The sequence below is a fragment of the Salvelinus alpinus genome, chromosome 13, assembly GCF_045679555.1.
Source record: "Salvelinus alpinus chromosome 13, SLU_Salpinus.1, whole genome shotgun sequence".
Taxonomy (NCBI): Eukaryota; Metazoa; Chordata; class Actinopteri; order Salmoniformes; family Salmonidae; genus Salvelinus; species Salvelinus alpinus.
Window position 1 is genome coordinate 58,417,930 of NC_092098.1, and position 20,284 is coordinate 58,438,213.

At 44.8% G+C, this 20,284-nt stretch overlaps 1 protein-coding gene across 2 annotated transcripts in view; it reads right to left on the reverse strand.

The window, feature by feature from the left end:
* Positions 1-2,045: 2,045 nt before the first annotated feature.
* alg9 (ALG9 alpha-1,2-mannosyltransferase) overlaps positions 2,046-20,284 on the reverse strand; it is a 52,404-nt gene continuing 34,165 nt past the window's right edge. The window contains exons 10-15 of one of the 2 annotated variants that reach the window (XM_071339914.1): positions 15,278-15,432; positions 14,560-14,689; positions 12,403-12,550; positions 11,372-11,501; positions 8,645-8,772; positions 2,046-2,443 (exon numbers count right to left, since the gene is read on the reverse strand). In XM_071339914.1, the coding sequence (XP_071196015.1) occupies positions 2,320-2,443; positions 8,645-8,772; positions 11,372-11,501; positions 12,403-12,550; positions 14,560-14,689; positions 15,278-15,432 (815 nt within the window). In that variant the 3' untranslated portion in view covers positions 2,046-2,319. The remainder of the gene's footprint in view (positions 2,444-8,644; positions 8,773-11,371; positions 11,502-12,402; positions 12,551-14,559; positions 14,690-15,277; positions 15,433-20,284) is intronic. The other variant, XM_071339916.1, reaches the window with a different exon arrangement.

Genomic DNA, 20,284 nt, shown 5'->3' on the forward strand with positions numbered 1-20,284 from the left:
CCCCAATCTATGGATTTCACCTGCCTGGGAACACCGATAAGAATCTGTTGGTCACAGATACCTTAAAAAAAGGTATGAGTGTGGATCAGAAAACCAGTCAGTATCTGGTGTGACCACCATTTGCCTCATGCAGCACGACACATCTCCTTCGCATAGAGTTGGTCAGGCTGTTGACTGTGGCCTGTGGAATGTTGTCCCACTCCTCTTCGTTGATCCAGAGCATCCTAAACTAGCTCAATGGGTGACATGTATGGTGAGTATGCAGGCCATGGAAGAACTGGGACATGTTCAGGTTCCAAGAATTGTGTACAGATCCTTTGCGACACGGGGCTGTGCATTATCATGATGAAACATGAAGTGATGGCGGTGGATGAATGTCACGACAATGTGCCTCAGGATCTCGTCATGGTGTGTCTGTCCATTCTAATTGTCATTGATAAAATGCCGTGGATCCTCATCAATCTACACACAAAACTCCATAATGACAAAGCAAAAACAGAAATATTACATTTACATGCACTTTTGGCAGTGATTACAGCCTCGAATCTTCTTGGGTATGAAGCTACAAGCTTGGCACACCTGTATTTGGGGAGTTTCTCTGATTCTTCTCTGCAGATCCTCTCAAGCCCTTTCAGATTGGATGGGGAGTGTCGCTGCACAGCTATTTTCAGGTCTCTCCAGAGACGTTAGTCCGGGCTCTGGTAGGGCCACTGAAGATAATTCAGAGACTTGTCCCAAAGCCACTTCTGCGTTGTCTTGGCTGTGTGCTTAGGGTCGTTGTCCTGTTGGAAGGAGAACCTTCATCTTTCCCTCGACCCTGACTCGTCTCTCAGTCCCTGCCACTGATATATATCATATAATATCCCCACAGCATGATGCTGCCACCACCATGCTTCACCACGTTTCCTCCAGACGTGACACTTGGCATTCAGGCCAAAGAGTTCAATCTTGGTTTCATCAGGCCCGAGAATCTTGTTTCTCATGGTCCGAGAGTCCTCTAGGTGCCTTTTGGAAAACTCCAAGCGGGCTGTCATTTACCTTTTACTGAGGAGTGGCTTACATCTAGCCACTCTACAATAAAGGCCTGATTGGTGGAGTGTTATAGAGATGGTTGTCCTTGACCACAGAGGAACTCTGGAGCTCTATCAGAGTGACCATCAGGTTCTTGGTCACCTCCTTGACCAAGGCTCTTCTCCCGATTGCTCAGTTTGGCCGGGCAACCAGCTCTAGGAAGAGTCTTGGTGGTTCCAAACTTCTTCCAAATAAGAATGATCGAAGCCACTGTGTTCTTGGGGACCTTCAATGCTGCAGAAATGTTTTGGTACCCTTCCGCAGATCTGTGCCTCGACACAATCCTGTCTCAGAGCTCTACGGACAATTCCTTCAACCTCATGGCCAGGTTTTTCCTCTGACATGCACTGTCAACTGTGGGACATTATATAGACAGGTGTGTTCCTTTCCAAATCATGTCCAGTCAATTGAATTTACCACAGGTGGACTCCAATCAAGTTGTAGAAACATCAAGGATGATCAATGAAAAAATAAAAAAAAATAAAAAAAATAAAACTCACCCCACTCCTCTTCCACCTTTCTCCACCCCTCTCCTCCTCCCCCATCCCCCACCCTCCACCTTTCTCCCCCATCCTCCAACTTACTCCCCCCCAGCTTCCACCTTTCTCCCCCACTCCTCCTCCCCCCTCTCTCCTCTACCTGTCCCCATCATCCAACTTTCTCCCCCAGTCCCCCCTTCTCCTCCCCTTGCTGTTGTTACAGTTCAGGATACTGTATATCTTCTGTTAACCTTTTGTTCTATTTTATTTATAGTACTACTGTTATTCTATTTTATTTATAGTTTAATGATTGTACTACTGTTATTAAGGTTATTGATTACTGCATTGTTGGGGAAGAGCTTGCAAGAAAGGCATTTCACTGTCCTTGTACACAGGACAATAAAACTTGAATAGATTACAAGGAAATGAGAACTATGGTTGCCACTGATTAAAGTGTGTGTACTCCCTAAATAAAGGTATCTGAACTCAGTCTGCTTTACTTAGAGGTTTTTATTCTACAATTAAAGTCTCGTACACTCACTCTCTGACACACACACACCTTAATTACGCTATCACACACGTCAACATCACTTTCACACATTTGATGGTCAGGACATGTCTCTTTCACACCCACATGACTTATGTTCTTAAAGGGGCAGAAATCTTTTAAAACACACTGGACAGAGGAATGGGTGGAGATGTGGGGGTGGGGGGGGGGGGGGGGGTAGAGGGGGAACAGACTTCAGAGCTGAGGGTCAGGGATCAGAGGTCAGGCGTGGCTGCGTTTGCGAGGCTGCTTTGGTCGTCGTGGTTTCAGGATGACGTATCTTGTGTATGTGGTGTGATGCTCAGAGAGGAAGGGAATGAAGAACGCTCTGAACAGAGGAGAGGACCTGAGAGAGAGAGGGAGAGGACAGAGGAGGAGAGGAGAGAGAGCAGAGAGGAGAGAGAGAGAAGGAGAGAGAAAGAGAAGTAGACAGCGGAGAGAGAGCGGAGAGAGGGAGAGGACAGAGGAGGAGAGAGAGCGGAGAGAGAGCGGAGAGAGGAGAGAGAGCGGAGAGAGGAGAGAAGAGAGGAAGGAAATATCACATTACCATTATATTTACTGCTGTCACACATATAACATCTCATTGTATGTGTCTAAAATAAAGAAGAAAAATATATACAGTACCAGTAAAAAGTTGACACCTACTCATTCAAGGGTAATTCTTTATTTTCACTATATTCTACATTGTAAAATAATAGTGAAGACATCAAAACTATGAAATAACACATATGGAATCATGTAGTAACCCAAAAAGTTTTAAAGAAATATATTTAAAATTTGAGATTGTACAAAGTAGCCTCTCTCAACCAGTTTCATGAAATAGTCCTCTGGAATGCATTTCAATTAACAGGTGTGCCTTGTTAAAAGTTAATTTGTGGAATTTATTTCGTTCTTAATGCGTTTGAGCCAATCAGTTGTGATGTGACAAGGTAGGGGAGGTATACAGAAGATAGCCCTATTTGGTAAAAGACCAAGTCCATATTATGGCAATAACAGCTCAAATAAGCAAAGAGAAATTATCCTCAACACTGAGACCCTCAGGGGTGTGTGCTTAGTCCCCTCTCCTGTACTCCCTGTTCACCCACAGCTGCGTGGCCAAACACGATTCCAACACCATCATTAAGTTCACTGATGACACAACAGTGGTAGACCTGATCACTGACAACGATGAGACAGCTTATTTTTATAGGGAGGTCAGAGACCTGGCAGTGTGGTGCCAGGACAACAACCTCTTCCTAAATGTGAGCAAGACAAAGGAGTTGATCGTGGAATACAGGAAAAGGCGGGCCGAACAGGCCCCCATTATCAACGGGGCTGTAGTGGAGCGGGTCGAGAGTTCAAAGTTCCTTGGTGTCCACATCACCAATGAACTATTATGGTCCAAACACACCAAGACAGTCGTGAAGAGGGCACAACACCCCCTTTTCCTCTTTAGGAGACTGAAAAGACTTGGCATGGGTCCCCAGATCCTCAAAAAGTTCTACAGCTGCACCAGAGAGCATCCTGACTGTTTGCATCACCACCTGGTATGGCAACTGCTCGGCATCTGACCGTAAGATGCTACAGAGGGGGGTGCGTACGGCCCAGTACGTCACTGGGGACAAGCTTCCTGCCATCCATACTAGGTGGTGTCAGAGGAAAGCCCATAAAATTGTCAAAGACTCCTGTCACCCAAGTCACAGACTGTTTTCTCTGCTACCGCAGAGCGGTACCGGCGTGCCAGGTCTAGGACCAAAAGGCTCCTTAACAGCTTCTAACCCCAAGCCATAAGACTGCTGAACAATGAATGAAATGGCCACCCAGACTATTTACAATGACACCCCCCTCCATTTGCTTTTTACACTGCTGATACTCGCTGTTTATTATCTATACATAGTCACTTCACCCCCACCTACATGTACAAATGACCTCGTTCCTGTACCACCGCACACTGACTCGGTACCGGTGCCCCCTGTACATAGCCTTGTTATTGTTATGTTATTGTGTTACTTTGTATTATTTCTTACTTTAGTTAACTTGGTAAATATTTTCTTAACTCTTTCTTGAACTGCACTGTTGGTTAAGGGCTTGTAAGTAAGCATTTCACGGTAAGGTCTACACATGTTATATTCGGCGCACGTGACAAATAAAGTTTGATTTGATGAAGGTCAATCCGGCAAATTTAAGAACTTTGAAAGTTTCTTCAAGTGCAGTCGCAAATACCATTAAGCGCTATGATGAAACTGGCTCATGAGGACCGCCACAGGAAAGGAAGACCCAGAGTTACCTCTGCTGCAGAGGATAAGTTCATTAGAGTTACCAGCCTCAGAAATTGACACTGTCTGTGATTTATTTAGAATTCAAGCACACTTAACCAACATGGCTACCACAGAATTCTGCAGTGATACGCCAATCACCCGACCTCAACCCAATTGAGATGGTTTGGGATGAGTTGGAACGCAGAGTGAAGGAAAAGCAGCCAACAAGTGCTCAGCATATGTGGGAAATCCTTCAAGACTGTTGGAAAAGCATTCCAGGTGAAGCTGGTTGAGAGAATGCCAAGAGTTTGCAAAGCTGACATCAAGGCAAAAGGGTCGCTACTTTGAATAAAATCAAATATAAAATATATTTAGATCTGTTTAACACTTTTTTGGTTACTACATAATTCCATAAGTGTTATTTTATGGTTTTGATGTCTTCACTATTATTCTACAACATTGTTACATTACAGCCTAGTCACTTTAATAATGTTTACATATTTTGCATTACTCATCTCATTTGTATATACTGTATTCTATTCTACTGTATTTTAGTCTATGCCGCTCTGACATTGCTCATCCAAATTATATTAATTGCATTCTTTTACTTTAGATATGTATGTATTGTTGCGATATTTTGGGATATTACTGTACTGTTGGAGCTAGAAACATTTTGCTACCCCTGCAATAACATCTGCTAAGTGACCAATACATTTTGATTTATTCTAAAAAGGATTAGACAGTTTTTTCCCTCAATCTACACACAATACCCCACAATGACAAATCCAAAACCGTTCTTAGATATTTTTGCAAATGTATTACAAATAAAAACTGAAATATTACATTTACATAAGTATTCAGACCCTTTACTCAGTACTTTGTTGAAGCACCTTTAGAAGCAATTACAACCTCGAGTCTTCTTGGGTATGACGCTACAAGCTTGGCACACCTTTATTTGGGGAGTTTCTCCCATTTCCTCTCTGCAGATCCTCTCAAGTTCTGTCAGGTTGGAGGGGGAGTGTTGCTGCACAGCTATTTTCAGGTCTCTCCAGAGACGTTAGTCCGGGCTCTGGTAGGGCCACTGAAGATAATTCAGAGACTTGTCCCAAAGCCACTTCTGCGTTGTCTTGGCTGTGTGCTTAGGGTCGTTTTCCTGATGGAAGGAGTTGGAAAGGGAGCGTCGCTGCACAGCTATTTTTAGATCTCCCCAGAGATGTTCGATCGGGTTCAAGTCCGGGCTCTGGCTGGGCCACTCAAGGACATTCAGAGACTTGTCCCGAAGCCACTCCTGCGTTGTCTTGGCTGTGTGCTTAGGGTCGTTGTCCTGTTGGAAGGTGAACCTTTGCCTCAGTCTGAGGTCCTGAGCACTCTGGAGCAGGTTTTCATCAAGGATCTCTCTACTTTGCTCCGTTCATCTTTCCCTTGATCCTGACTAGTCTCCCAGATCCTGCCGCTGAAAAACATCCCCACAGCATGATGCTGCCACCACCACCATGCTTCACCGTAGGGATGGTGCCAGGTTTCCTCCAGGCATGACGCTTGGCATTCAGGCCAATGAGTTCAATCTTGGTTTCAGAATCTAGTTTCTCATGGTCAGAGTTCTTTAGGTGCCTTTTGAAAAACTCCAAGCGGGCTGTCATGTGCCTTTTACTGAGGAGTGGCTTCCGTCTGGCCACTCTACCATAAAGGCCTGATTGGTGGAGTGCTGTAGAGATGGTTGTCCTTCTGGAAGGTTCTCCCATCTCCACAAAGGAACTCTGGAGCTCTGTCAGAATGACCATCGGGTTCAAATCAAATCAAATTTTATTTGTCACATACACATGGTTAGCAGATGTTAATGCGAGTGTAGCGAAATGCTTGTGCTTCTAGTTCCGACAATGCAGTAAAAACCAACGAGTAATCTAACCTAACAATTCCACAACTACTACCTTATACACACAAGTGTAAAGGGATAAAGAATATGTACATGAAGATATATGAATGAGTGATGGTACAGAACGGCATAGGCAAGATGCAGTAGATGGTATAGAGTACAGTATATACATATGAGATGAATAATAATAAACATAAAGTGGCATCGTTTAAAGTGGCTAGTGATACATGTATTACATAAAGATGGCAAGATGCAGTAGATGATATAGAGTACAGTATATACATATACATATGAGATGAGTAATGTAGGGTATGTAAACATTATATTAAGTGGCATTGTTTAAAGTGGCTAGTGGTAAATTTTTACATAATTTCTATCAATTCCCATTATTAAAGTGGCTGGAGTTGAGTCAGTATGTTGGTAGCGGCCGCTAAATGTTAGTGGTGGCTGTTTAACAGTCTGATGGCCTTGAGATAGAAGCTGTTTTTCAGTCTCTCGGTCCCTGCTTTGATGCACCTGTACTGACCTCGCCTTCTGGATGATAGCGGGGTGAACAGGCAGTGGCTTGGGTGGTTGTTGTCCTTGATGATCTTTATGGCCTTCCTGTGACATCGGGTGGTGTAGGTGTCCTGGAGGGCAGGTAGTTTGCCCCCGGTGATGCGTTGTGCAGACCTCACTACCCTCTGGAGAGCCTTACGGTTGTGGGCGGAGCAGTTGCCGTACCAGGCGGTGATACAGCCCGACAGGATGCTCTCGATTGTGCATCTGTAGAAGTTTGTGAGTGCTTTTGGTGACAAGCCGAATTTCTTCAGCCTCCTGAGGTTGAAGAGGCGCTGCTGCGCCTTCTTCACAACGCTGTCTGTGTGGGTGGACCAATTCAGTTTGTCCGTGATGTGTACACCGAGGAACTTACTACCCTCTCCACTACTGTCCCGTCGATGTGGATAGGGGGGTGCTCCCTCTGCTGTTTCCTGAAGTCCACAATCATCTCCTTTGTTTTGTTGACGTTGAGTGTGAGGTTATTTTCCTGACACCACACTCCGAGGGCCCTCACCTCCTCCCTGTAGGCCGTCTCGTCGTTGTTGGTAATCAAACCTACCACTGTAGTGTCATCCGCAAACTTGATGATTGAGTTGGAGGCGTGCATGGCCACGCAGTCGTGGGTGAACAGGGAGTACAGGAGAGGGCTCAGAACGCACCCTTGTGGGGCCCCAGTGTTGAGGATCAGCGGGGTGGAGATGTTGTTACCTACCCTCACCACCTGGGGGCGGCCCGTCAGGAAGTCCAGGACCCAGTTGCACAGGGCGGGGTCGAGACCCAGGGTCTCGAGCTTGATGACGAGTTTGGAGGGTACTATGGTGTTAAATGCTGAGCTGTAGTCGATAAACAGCATTCTCACATAGGTATTCCTCTTGTCCAGATGGGTTAGGGCAGTGTGCAGTTTGGTTGCGATTGCGTCGTCTGTGGACCTATTGGGTCGGTAAGCAAATTGGAGTGGGTCTAGGGTGTCCGCTAGGGTGGAGGTGATATGGTCCTTGACTAGTCTCTCAAAGCACTTCATGATGACGGAAGTGAGTGCAACGGGGCGGTAGTCGTTTAGCTCAGTTACCTTAGCTTTCTTGGGAACAGGAACAATGGTGGCCCTCTTGAAGCATGTGGGAACAGCAGACTGGGATAAGGATTGATTGAATATGTCCGTAAACACACCAGCCAGCTGGTCTGCGCATGCTCTGAGGACGCGGCTGGGAATGCCGTCTGGGCCTGCAGCCTTGCGAGGGTCAGGTTACCTCCTGACCAAGGCCCTTCTTCCCTGATTGCTCAGTTTGGCCGGGCGGCCAGCTCTATGAAGAGTCTTGGTGGTTCCAAACTTCTTCCAAATAAAAATGGAGGCCACTGTGTTCTTGGGGACCTTCAATGCTGCAGAAATGTTTTGGTATCCTTCCCCAGATCTGTGCCTCGACACAATCCTGTCTCGGAGCTCTACGGACAATTCCTTCGACCTCGTGGCTGGTTTTTGCTCTGACATGCACTGTCAACTGTGGGACCTTATATAGACAGGTGTGTATCTTTCAAAATGATGTCCAATGAATTCAATTTTACCACAGGTGGACTCCAATCAAGTTGTAGAAACATCTCAAGGATGATCAATGGAAACAGGATGCACCTGAGATCAATTTCAAGTCTCATAGCCAAGGGTCTGAATACTTATGTAAATAAGGTATCCGTTTTTATTTTAAATACTTTTGCAAAAACTTCTAAAAACCTGTTTTCGCTTTGTCATTATGGGGTATATTGTGTAGATTGATAAGGGGGAAAAAATATTTTACTCATTTTAGAATAAGGCTGTAACGTAACAAAATGTGGAAAACGGAAGGGGTCTGAATACTTTCTGAATGCACTGTGTGTATAAATATATATATCTAATGTCTGTTTGTACTTGGCAGCATTTAGGAAGGGTTTCGATGCGATGACGGTCCAGTCTGTGTTGTCAGCGTAGCGTGGCTCTCTGGGTGCTGTGGTCTCTAGGTCCAGATCCACCAGGTAATGGCACTGACGCACGTCCACCTGAAACAACCATAAGCTCTGTTGGAATCACAGAGAACTTCATTCTGGAAACTGCTCTAGAGGGACGATGGAGTCCATCCAAATTATTTTGGCCACGCATTTCAAGGCTGCGTTGAGAGATTGACTTATCAATGACCCAAGCCCAGCTTAGATAATCCCTACCATTGTGACGCTGAATTTTCGTAATGCTGCATTAAATGTACATTATCCCAGGGGCGTTGGCAGACACAATGTAAGTAACCTAATTTATGTCCCTCTAATTGCCCCGAATACCTCTGCTGATCCTACAGCTATTGCATACAGTAATCATGTGCCTATGAACCAGAGTTATACTGTTAGCAATGAGGTGGTGTGTCCTAGTAGGAAGACCACTGTGTGCAGCTCCCTGTGTGCAGCTCCCCCTGCACTATCAGCTCCAACATAAATAACATTGTCATACCTACTTCTGATAAGCCTCCCAGTAAAGCAGTGAAAACAATAAAGCAACACAGAAAAGTGCTAAAAATAGCCCATATTAACATATGTAGCTACAAGGTTCCTGAAGTCAATAACTTGCTAGTAACAAATGACACTCATATTCTGTCATTTGCATCTTTCTGTTGGTGTTTTTCAGTCAGTAGAAAGGCCTCTTTAGTGTCCTAAGTGTTCATAACTGTGACCTTAATTGCCTACCGTCTGTAAGCTGTTAGTGTCTTAACAACCGTTCCACAGGTACATGTTCATAAAAAAAAAAGTGGTTCATTGAACAAGCATGGGAAACAGTGTTTTAACCCTTCACAATGAAGATCTGTGAAGTTATTTGGATTTTTACTAATTATCTTTGAAAGACAGGGTCCTGAAAAAGAGACGTTTCTTTTTTTGCTGAGTTTATATGGAAAAGAAGCTGCACTGGGCCGGCAGTGGAAGTTTCCGGGAGAGAGATGGACTTTGGATTATTAATGAGACAAGGACGTGAGGCTGAAAACTGGAGATATACATCATAGGCTATTCTAAAGGCCCTAGGCTATTCTATAGGCTATTCTACAGGCCCGAGGCATAGGCTATTCTATAGGCCCTAGGCATAGGCTATTCTATAGGCCCTAGGCATAGGCTATTCTATAGGCCCTAGACATAGGCTATTCTATAGGCCCTAGACATAGGCTATTCTATAGGCCCTAGACATAGGCTATTCTATAGGCCCTAGACATAGGCTATTCTATAGGTCCTAGGCATAAGCTATTCTATAGGTCCTAGGCATAGGCTATTCTATAGGTCCTAGGCATAGGCTATTCTATAGGCCCTAGGCATAGGCTATTCTATAGGCCCTAGGCATAGGCTATTCTATAGGTCCTAGGCATAAGCTAGTCTATAGGCCCGAGGCATAGGCTAGTCTATAGGCCCGAGGCATAGGCTAGTCTACAGGCCCTAGACATAGGCTAGTCTACAGGCCCTAGGCATAGGCTAGTCTACAGGCCCTAGACATAGGCTAGTCTACAGGCCCTAGACATTGGCTAGTCTACAGGCCCTAGACATTGGCTAGTCTACAGGCCCTAGACATTGGCTAGTCTACAGGCCCTAGACATTGGCTAGTCTACAGGTCCTAGACATAGGCTATTCTACAGGCACTAGACATAGGCTATTCTACAGGCACTAGACAGAGGCTATTCTATAGGCCCTAGACATAGGCTATTCTATAGGCCCTAGACATAGGCTATTCTATAGGCCCTAGACATAGGCTATTCTATAGGCCCTAGACATAGGCTATTCTATAGGCCCTAGACATAGGCTATTCTATAGGCCCTAGACATAGGCTATTCTATAGGCCCTAGACATAGGCTATTCTATAGGCCCTAGACAGAGGCTATTCTATAGGCCCTAGACAGAGGCTATTCTATAGGCCCTAGACATAGGCTATTCTATAGGCCCTAGACATAGGCTATTCTATAGGCCCTAGACATAGGCTATTCTATAGGTCCTAGACATAGGCTATTCTATAGGCCCTAGACATAGGCTATTCAAAATCACAGCTTTATGAGAGATACATATTAAGAGACGACGAGGCAAATCAAGTTCTGAAGACGGTACACTTTGCTTCTGTCCAGCCCATGATTTATAACCTAACTCATGACACACAACCTAGGCTACAACGGTAAGACAGCCCGTTCCTCATCAGGTGACTCAACTTTGTGCACCACACAGACACACCTGTTCCATGATGAAGCTCCACCACAAAGGAATATTGGAAAAGATTTGCCTCCACTTCAGGTTAGCCTCTTAGCCTCTGCCCAGGCTTTCAACAACATTATCTTTCAACATCATTTGTTTTATACCATCGTATATCACATTGTTTTATTGAGTACATAACCATGATATTACAAAGGTTGACATCTCCCAACCCTACTTTGTACCTGACAAATAAAAGTTTATTTGATTTAAGTACATTTAAAACTCGATGGCTTTACTCAATACAAGTAGTATTTTACTGGGTGACTTTCACTTGAGTCATTTTCTATTAAGGTATCTTAACTCTTAAGTATGACAATTGGGTACTTTTTACACCTCTGCCAACACACAACACAGCCGCCACACAACCATCACACAACAGAAGTCAGAGACTCACGTATCTTGTTGGCTCCTCCAGGTTCTGGTCGTTCATGTGGGCGGGGATAGTTTGAGTAGCCAATGGGCCATCAGCGTACGGCTGGGGCAGCTGCCCTCTGAACTCTGATTGGATGAACTGCAGCTGCCAGCTGAAGAGAGGGCAGAGTCACACACTGGCATTCTAACACAATGCAATCAAGAACACTCAGAAACCTAAAGTCTTGTGGGAAGCTGCTATAGACCACACAGAGACACTCAGAAACCTAAAGCCTTGTGTGAAGCTGCTATAGACCACACAGAGACACTCAGAAACCTAAAGCCTTGTGGGAAGCTGCTATAGACCACACAGAGACACTCAGAAACCTAAAGCCTTGTGTGAAGCTGCTATAGACCACACAGAGACACTCAGAAACCTAAAGCCTTGTGGGAAGCTGCTATAGACCACACAGAGACACTCAGAAACCTAAAGCCTTGTGTGAAGCTGCTATAGACCACACAGAGACACTCAGAAACCTAAAGCCTTGTGTGAAGCTGCTATAGACCACACAGAGACACTCAGAAACCTAAAGCCTTGTGGGAAGCTGCTATAGACCACACAGAGACACTCAGAAACCTAAAGTCTTGTGGGAAGCTGCTATAGACCACACAGAGACACTCAGAAACCTAAAGTCTTGTGGGAAGCTGCTATAGACCACACAGAGACACTCAGAAACCTAAAGCCTTGTGTGAAGCTGCTATAGACCACACAGAGACACTCAGAAACCTAAAGCCTTGTGGGAAGCTGCTATAGACCACACAGAGACACTCAGAAACCTAAAGCCTTGTGTGAAGCTGCTATAGACCACACAGAGACACTCAGAAACCTAAAGCCTTGTGGGAAGCTGCTATAGACCACACAGAGACACTCAGAAACCTAAAGCCCATTATTGTGGGAAGCTGCCATAGTGCTAACAGTCAGTATCTAGATAATGTGTGAAATGCTTGACAATGTATGTGGTATCAACAAAGAGGTATACAAAGAGACACTCAGAGAGAGCGAGACAGACTGACTTGTTGGGCAGCAGAAAGCTGGAGGGGAACCGGTACCACTCTTTCCCAACACAGACACTGACGGGCCGGCCCTTTGGGACAGCGTGGAGAGACGGGTCCCGGGAGATACGGTGGAACTCAGGGTACAGGTCCAGTGGCGCGTGGTAGCCTGGAGGGATAAACACACACATTTAAGGGTTTTTCTTCATTTTTACTATTTTCTACATTGTAGAATAATAGTGAAGACATCAAAACTTTGAAACAACACATATGGAATCATGTAGTAAGCAAAAAAAGTGACAAACAAATCAAAATATATTTTATATTTGAGATTCTTCAAATAGCCACCCTTTGCCTTGACAGCTTTGCAGTTTGGCCAGCTCTAGGAAGAGTCTTGGTGGTTCCAAACTTACATTTTAAGAATGATCGAAGCCACTGTGTTCTTGGGGAACTTCAATGCTGCAGAAATGTTTTGGTACCCTTCCCCAGATCTGTGTGTCTCGGAGCTCTACGAACAATTCCTTCGACCTCATGGCTTGGTTTTTGCTCTGACATGCACTGTCAACTGTGGGACCTTATATAGACAGATGTGTGTCTTTCCAAATCATGTCCAATCAATTAAATGTACCACAGGTGGACTCCAAGTTTATTTATTTTATTTAACCAGGTAAGTTGACTGAGAACACATTCTCATTTACAGCAACGACCTGGGGGATAGTTACAGGGGAGAGGAGAGGGATGAAAGAGCCAATTGGAAGATGGGGATGATTAGGTGGCCATGATGGTATGAGGGCCAGACTGGGAATTTAGTCAGGACACCAGGGTTAACACCACTACTCTTATGATAAGTGCCATGGGATCTATAGTCACCACAGAGAGTCAGGACACCCGTTTAACATCCCACCCGAAAGACGGCACCCTACACAGTGCAGTGTCCCCAATCACTGCCCTGGGGCATAGGGATATTTTTTAGACCAGAGAAAAGGGTGCCTCCTACTGGCCCTCCCAAATTGTAGAAACATATCAAGGATGATCAATGGAAACAGGATGCACCTGAGCTGAATTTTGAGTCTCATAGCAAAGGGTCTGAATACTTACGTAAATAATTTAAAAAAATGAAAAATGTCTTTATGGGAATTGTGTGTAGATTGATGAGAGAAAAAATAACAATTTAATCAATTTTAGAATAGGCTGATCTGATCTAGATCTAAAACCAGGAAAATAAAACTGAGAAAACAGAATTTGGCAAAAAATATTAACGTAATTTCGTGATATCCAATTGGTAATTACAGTCTTGCCCCATCGCTGCAACTCCAAGAGGTGAAGGTCGAGAGCCATGCGTCCTCCGAAACGCGACCCTGCTCGCCCATCGCTGCAATGCTTCTTGATACACTACTCGCTTAACCCTTGTGGCCAGCCGGACCAATGTGTCGGAGGAAATACCGTCCAACTGGCGACCAGTCAGCTTGTGGTCAGCTTGCAATTTGTTTTCTGAAGTCTTGGCTGATTTCTTTTGATTTTTCCATGATGTCAAGCAAAGAGGCACGTAGTTTGAAGGTAGGTCTTGAAATACATCCACAGGTACACCTCCAATTGACTCAAATTATGTCAATTAGCCTATCAGAAGCTTCCAAAGCCATGGCATCATTTTCTGGAATTTTCCAATCTGTTTAAAGGCAGTCAACTTAGTGTATGTAAACTTCAGACCCACTGGAATTGTGATACAGTGAATTATAAGTGAAATAATCTGTCTGTAAACAATTGTTGGACAATTACTTGTGTCATGCACAAAGTAGATGTCCTAACCGACTTGGCAATACTATAGTTTGTTAACAAGAAATGTGTGGAGTGGTTGAAAAACGAGTTGAATGACTCCAACCTAAGTGTATGTAAACTTCCGACTTCAAATGTATGCATGTATGTATGTATGTATGTATGTATTTATGTATGTATGTATGTGGTGCGTGTGTGGGGTGCGTGTGTGGGGTGCGTGTGTGGGTGGTGCGTGTGGGGGTGGTGCGTGTGTGTGGGGTGCGTGTGTGTGGGGTGCGTGTGTGTGGGGTGCGTGTGTGTGGGGTGCGTGTGGGGGTGGTGCGTGTGGGGGTGGTGCGTGTGGGGGTGGTGCGTGTGTGTGGGGTGCGCGTGTGTGGGGTGCGCGTGTGGGGTGCGTGTGTGGACCTCTGAACAGGGCTACTGATCTGGACAGAGACAGCAGAGTGAAGAGGATCAGTGTTCCCACAGCCAGCCAGTTTGACGACACCGTGTAGTGTTCTAGACGATACCGCTGGAACAGGAAGTGGTAACACTTCTACAAAACACAGAAAACACTTGATCAATACACAGGAAACGTATGTCTTTATCCATTGTCTGACGTCAGATAGACCGATCAATGCAGAGGGCCGTCGCGCTGTTAACTCGCAAACACTCATGGGATGAAAAGTAGTTAGGCTTCAATACAACGTCACAACATTACCAAGGTGACGTCTAATGAACCACCTTCAATACAATGTCACAACATTACCAAGGTGACATCGTCTAATGAACCACCTTTCATCTTAAAGGGGCAGCTGTTCTGCCATGATTAGTGCACCGAGTTCTGCAGCGGACAGCTTTCTGCTGCGTTATCGAGTTGGCCAAACGTTCCAAAGTAGCGAGGCACAGTGCCAGCTGTCAGAGTCAGATACATGCTGATTTCTGAGAACAGCCCCACAACTTTGGTGCCGTACAACTTCATCAACAAGCTGGCAACCTAGTTACCGTAATTGCCATTCAAACAAGCTAGCAGTAACAAGTTTGCTCTACTGATCAAGCACGGTTGATTGTGCTAGTTTGCCAGCTTACTGATGAAATTTGTACTGCACCAAAGTAATAGGACTGACTGTATGTGTGTGTGTACCTGTAGTGAAGACAGTGCTACGGCCCCCGCCAGACAGATGAGAGGGTAGATGGGGAACAGGAAACGCTCCTCTTTATGAGGTCTGGTGAAGAACACCAGCATCCACAGGTACATAGGAGACAGAGTCAACCAATATGGCTTTCCCAGGTTCTGCACTGTAAAACACACACACACACACACACACACACACACACACACACACACACACACACACACACACACACACACACACACACACACACACACACACACACACACACACACACACACACACACACACACACACACACACACACACACACACACACACACACACACAATGTTAGAGTAAAGAAAAATGTATTGGAAATGTTAAGAATTTTTATTTATTTATTATTGAATATACAGTACCAAAAGTTTGGACACACCTACTCATTCAAGGGTTTAAATTAATTTTTACTATTTTCTACATTGTAGAATAATAGTGAAGACATCAGAACTATGAAATAACACATATGGAATCATGTAGTAACCAAAAAAAGTGTTAAATAAAAATTGATTTGATATTTTAGTTTTTATTCTTCAAAGTAGCCACCCTTTGCCTTGATGACAGCTTTGCACTCCTGGCATTCTCGCAACCAGCTTCACCTGGAATGCTTTCAAACAGTCTTGAAGAAGTTCCCACATATGCTGAGCACGTCTTGGCTGCTTTTCCTTCACTCTGCGTTCCAACTCATCCCAAACCATCTCAATTGGGTTAAGGTCAGGTGATTGTGGAGGCCAGGTCATCTGATGCAGCACTCCATCACTCTCCCTCTTGAACAAATAGCCCTGGAAGTGTGTTATGGGTAATTGTTCTGTTGAAAAACAAATGATAGTCCCACTGAGCCCAAACCAGAATGCTGTGGTAGCCATGCTGGTTAAGTGATAGCTTTCCAAGATGGCGTAGCAGTCGGACGTCTGTTTTGTCTTTGTCTTGTCCCGTCCCGTGCATATATCATTTTCTTCGTATATATTTTTAATCTCAATTTCCATCTACGGACTGAATATACTCTCCTGCAACCCGCCTCACCCAACGTGGTATGGATCTGCTATTTTTTATACTTTAGAACCAGAACCCCCATCAGAAGCTAGCCAGTTAACTAGCTACTAGTCAGTTGGCCACTGCTAGCGATCATCACCGTTAACTCGGACATCAGCCAGCCTCAGCCCGGTCAATTCCTGCCAGTCTGCACAGCGCAATATCAACCCAGAGCTTATCGGACTGCTTTTTCTCTACCAAATCTCCGGATTCCTACCGCAAGCTCGGAACCTTAACACCTGATCATCGCAGCTAGCTAGCTGCAATCCGAGTGGCTACTCCTGGCTAACATCTCTGTTCCGAAACAAGCACCAGTTAGCCTGGAGCTAGCCTCGAACTAGGCCCATCTCCCGGCTAGCCGAAGACTGGAGTGATAGATGTGCAGATGATGATGTGCAAGTAGAAATACTGGTGTGCAAAAGAGAAAAAAGCAAATAAAAACAATATGGGGATGAGGTAGGTAGTTGGATGGGCTATTTACAGATGGGCTGCGTACAGCTGCAGCAATCGGTAAGCTGCTCAGATAGCTGAGGTTTAAAGTTAGTGAGGGAGATATCAGTCTCCAACTTCAGCGATTTTTGCAATTCGTTCCAGTCATTGGCAGCAGGAAACTGGAAGGAGAGGCGGCCAAAGGAAGAATTGGCTTTGAGGGTGACCAGAGATATACCTGCTGGAGCGCGTGCTACGGGTGGGTGCTGCTATGGTGACCAGTGAGCTGAAATAAGGCGGAACTTTACCTAGCAAAGACTTATAGATGACCTGCAGCCAGTGGGTCTGGCGACGAATATGTAGCGAGGGCCAGTCGACGAGAGCATACAGGTCGCAGTGGTGGGTGGTATATGGGGCTTTGGTGACAAAAACGGCATTTGCATTGTGCAAACTGGATGCAGTCTGAGTAGAGTGTTGGAGGCTATTTTGTAAATGACATCGCCAAAGCCGAGGATCAGTAGGACAGTCAGTTTTACGAGGGTATGTTTGGAAGCGTGAGTGGAGGCTTTATTGCAAAATAGGAAGCCGATTCCAGATATAATGTTGGATTGGAGATGCTTAATAGGAGTCTGGAAAGAGAGTTTACAGTCTAACCAGACACCTAGGTATTTGTAGTTGTCCACATATTCTAAGTCAGAACCGTCCAGAGTAGTGATGCTGGATGGGCGGGCAGGTGCGGGCAGTGATCGGGTGAACAGCATGCATTTAGTTTTACTTGCGTTTAAGAGCAGTTGGAGGCCACGGAAGGAGAGTTGTATGGCATTGAAGCTCGTTTGGAAGTTAGTTAGCACAGTGTCCAAGGAAGCGTAGAGGAGATCAGGGAATCACACGCAGCAAGAGCGACATCATTGATAAATACAGAGAAAAGAGTAGGCCCGAGAATTGAACCCTGTGGCACCCCCATAGAGACTGCCAGAGGTCCGGACAACAGGCCCTCCGATTTGACACACTGAACTCTGTCTGAGAAGTAGTTGGTGAACCAGGCGAGACAATCATTAGAGAAACCAAGGCTGTTGAGTCTGCCGATAAGAATACAGTGATTGACAGAGTCAAAAGCCTTGGCCAGGTCGATGAAGACGGCTGCACGGTGCTGTCTTTTATCGATGGCGGTTATGATATCGTTTAGTACCTTGAGCGTGGCTGATGTGCACCCGTAACCAGCTCGGAAACCGGATTGCAGAGTGGAGAAGGTACGGTGGGATTCGAAATGGTCGGTGATCTGTTTGTTAACTTGGCTTTCGAAGACTTTAGATAGATGCTTATTTGAGCTGCTCTTGCAATAATATGGGGTTATCTTCTGTATACCCCCCCTACCTTGCCACAACACAACTGATTGGCTCAAACGCACTGAGAAGGAAAGAAATTCCACAAATTAACTTTCAACAAGACACACCTGTTAATTGAAATGCATTCCAGGTGACTAACTCATGAAGCTGGTTGAGAGAATGCAAAGCTGTCATCAAGGCAAAGGGAGGCTACTTTGAAGAATCTCAAATATAAAATATATTTTGATTTGTTTAACACTTTTTTGGTTACTACATGATTCCATGTGTTATTTCATAGCTGTAATGTCTAAACTATTATTCTACAATGTAGAAAATAGTCAAAGATTTTAAGAAAAACATGCCACAAGAGGTCTCTCCACAGTCCCCAAGTCCAGAACAGACTATGGAAGGCGCACAGTACTACATAGAGCCATGACTACATGGAACTCCATTCCACATCAAGTAACGGACGCAAGCAGTAAAATTGGATTTAAAAACACCTTATGGAACAGCGGGGACTGTGAAGCAACACAGACACATGTATATGCAGACACATGCAGACATCTCCATGTTTCAAGTCACTTCACTGTGGTTAAATGCGGTGCTTCGTGCTTTCAGTTATGTGTGAATGCTGCCATCTTTACACGTTTTTTGGTATGTTCAACATCCTCCATGCACTTCCTGATGAACCCAGAGACAGAGTCAGTATATTCATCAATGTTATTCCCAGAAGCTGCACGGAACATCCCAGTCCGCATGATCACAACAGTTGTATAGCATGGATTCCGATTGGTCAGGCCAGCATTGGAAAGACCTAAACACGGGTGCTTCCCGTTTAAATTTCTGCCTATAGGTGGGGAGGACCAGAATGGAGGTGTGGTCTGATTTGCCAAAGGAGGGCTTTGAATCCATCTCAGAATGGTGAATAACAACGATCCAATGTATTATTCACGCGAGTGAGGCAAGAGATGTGTTGGTGGAAATTCTGTAGAACGTTCCTTAACAGTCCGTTGTTAAAGCCCCTGGCTATGATGAATGAAATGGTGTAGAATGTTCCTTAACAGTCCGTTGTTAAAGCCCCTGGCTATGATGAATGAAATTGTGTAGAATGTTCCTTAACAGTCCGTTGTTAAAGCCCCTGGCTATGATGAATGAAATTGTGTAGAATGTTCCTTAACAGTCCGTTGTTAAAGCCCCTGGCTATGATGAATGAAATTGTGTAGAATGTTCCTTAACAGTCCGTTGTTAAAGCCCCTGGCTATGATGAATGAAATGGTGTAGAATGTTCCTTAACAGTCCGTTGTTAAAGCCCCTGGCTATGATGAATGAAATGGTGTAGAATGTTCCTTAACAGTCCGTTGTTAAAGCCCCTGGCTATGATGAATGAAATGGTGTAGAATGTTCCTTAACAGTCCGTTGTTAAAGCCCCTGGCTATGATGAATGAAATGGTGTAGAATGTTCCTTAACAGTCCGTTGTTAAAGCCCCTGGCTATGATGAATGAAATGGTGTAGAATGTTCCTTAACAGTCCGTTGTTAAAGCCCCTGGCTATGATGAATGAAATGGTGTAGAATGTTCCTTAACAGTCCGTTGTTAAAGCCCCTGGCTATGATGAATGAAATGGTGTAGAATGTTCCTTAACAGTCCGTTGTTAAAGCCCCTGGCTATGATGAATGAAATGGTGTAGAATGTTCCTTAACAGTCCGTTGTTAAAGCCCCTGGCTATGATGAATGAAATGGTGTAGAATGTTCCTTAACAGTCCGTTGTTAAAGCCCCTGGCTATGATGAATGAAATGGTGTAGAATGTTCCTTAACAGTCCGTTGTTAAAGCCCCTGGCTATGATGAATGAAATTGTGTAGAATGTTCCTTAACAGTCCGTTGTTAAAGCCCCTGGCTATGATGAATGAAATTGTGTAGAATGTTCCTTAACAGTCCGTTGTTAAAGCCCCTGGCTATGATGAATGAAATTGTGTAGAATGTTCCTTAACAGTCCGTTGTTAAAGCCCCTGGCTATGATGAATGAAATGGTGTAGAATGTTCCTTAACAGTCCGTTGTTAAAGCCCCTGGCTATGATGAATGAAATGGTGTAGAATGTTCCTTAACAGTCCGTTGTTAAAGCCCCTGGCTATGATGAATGAAATGGTGTAGAATGTTCCTTAACAGTCCGTTGTTAAAGCCCCTGGCTATGAT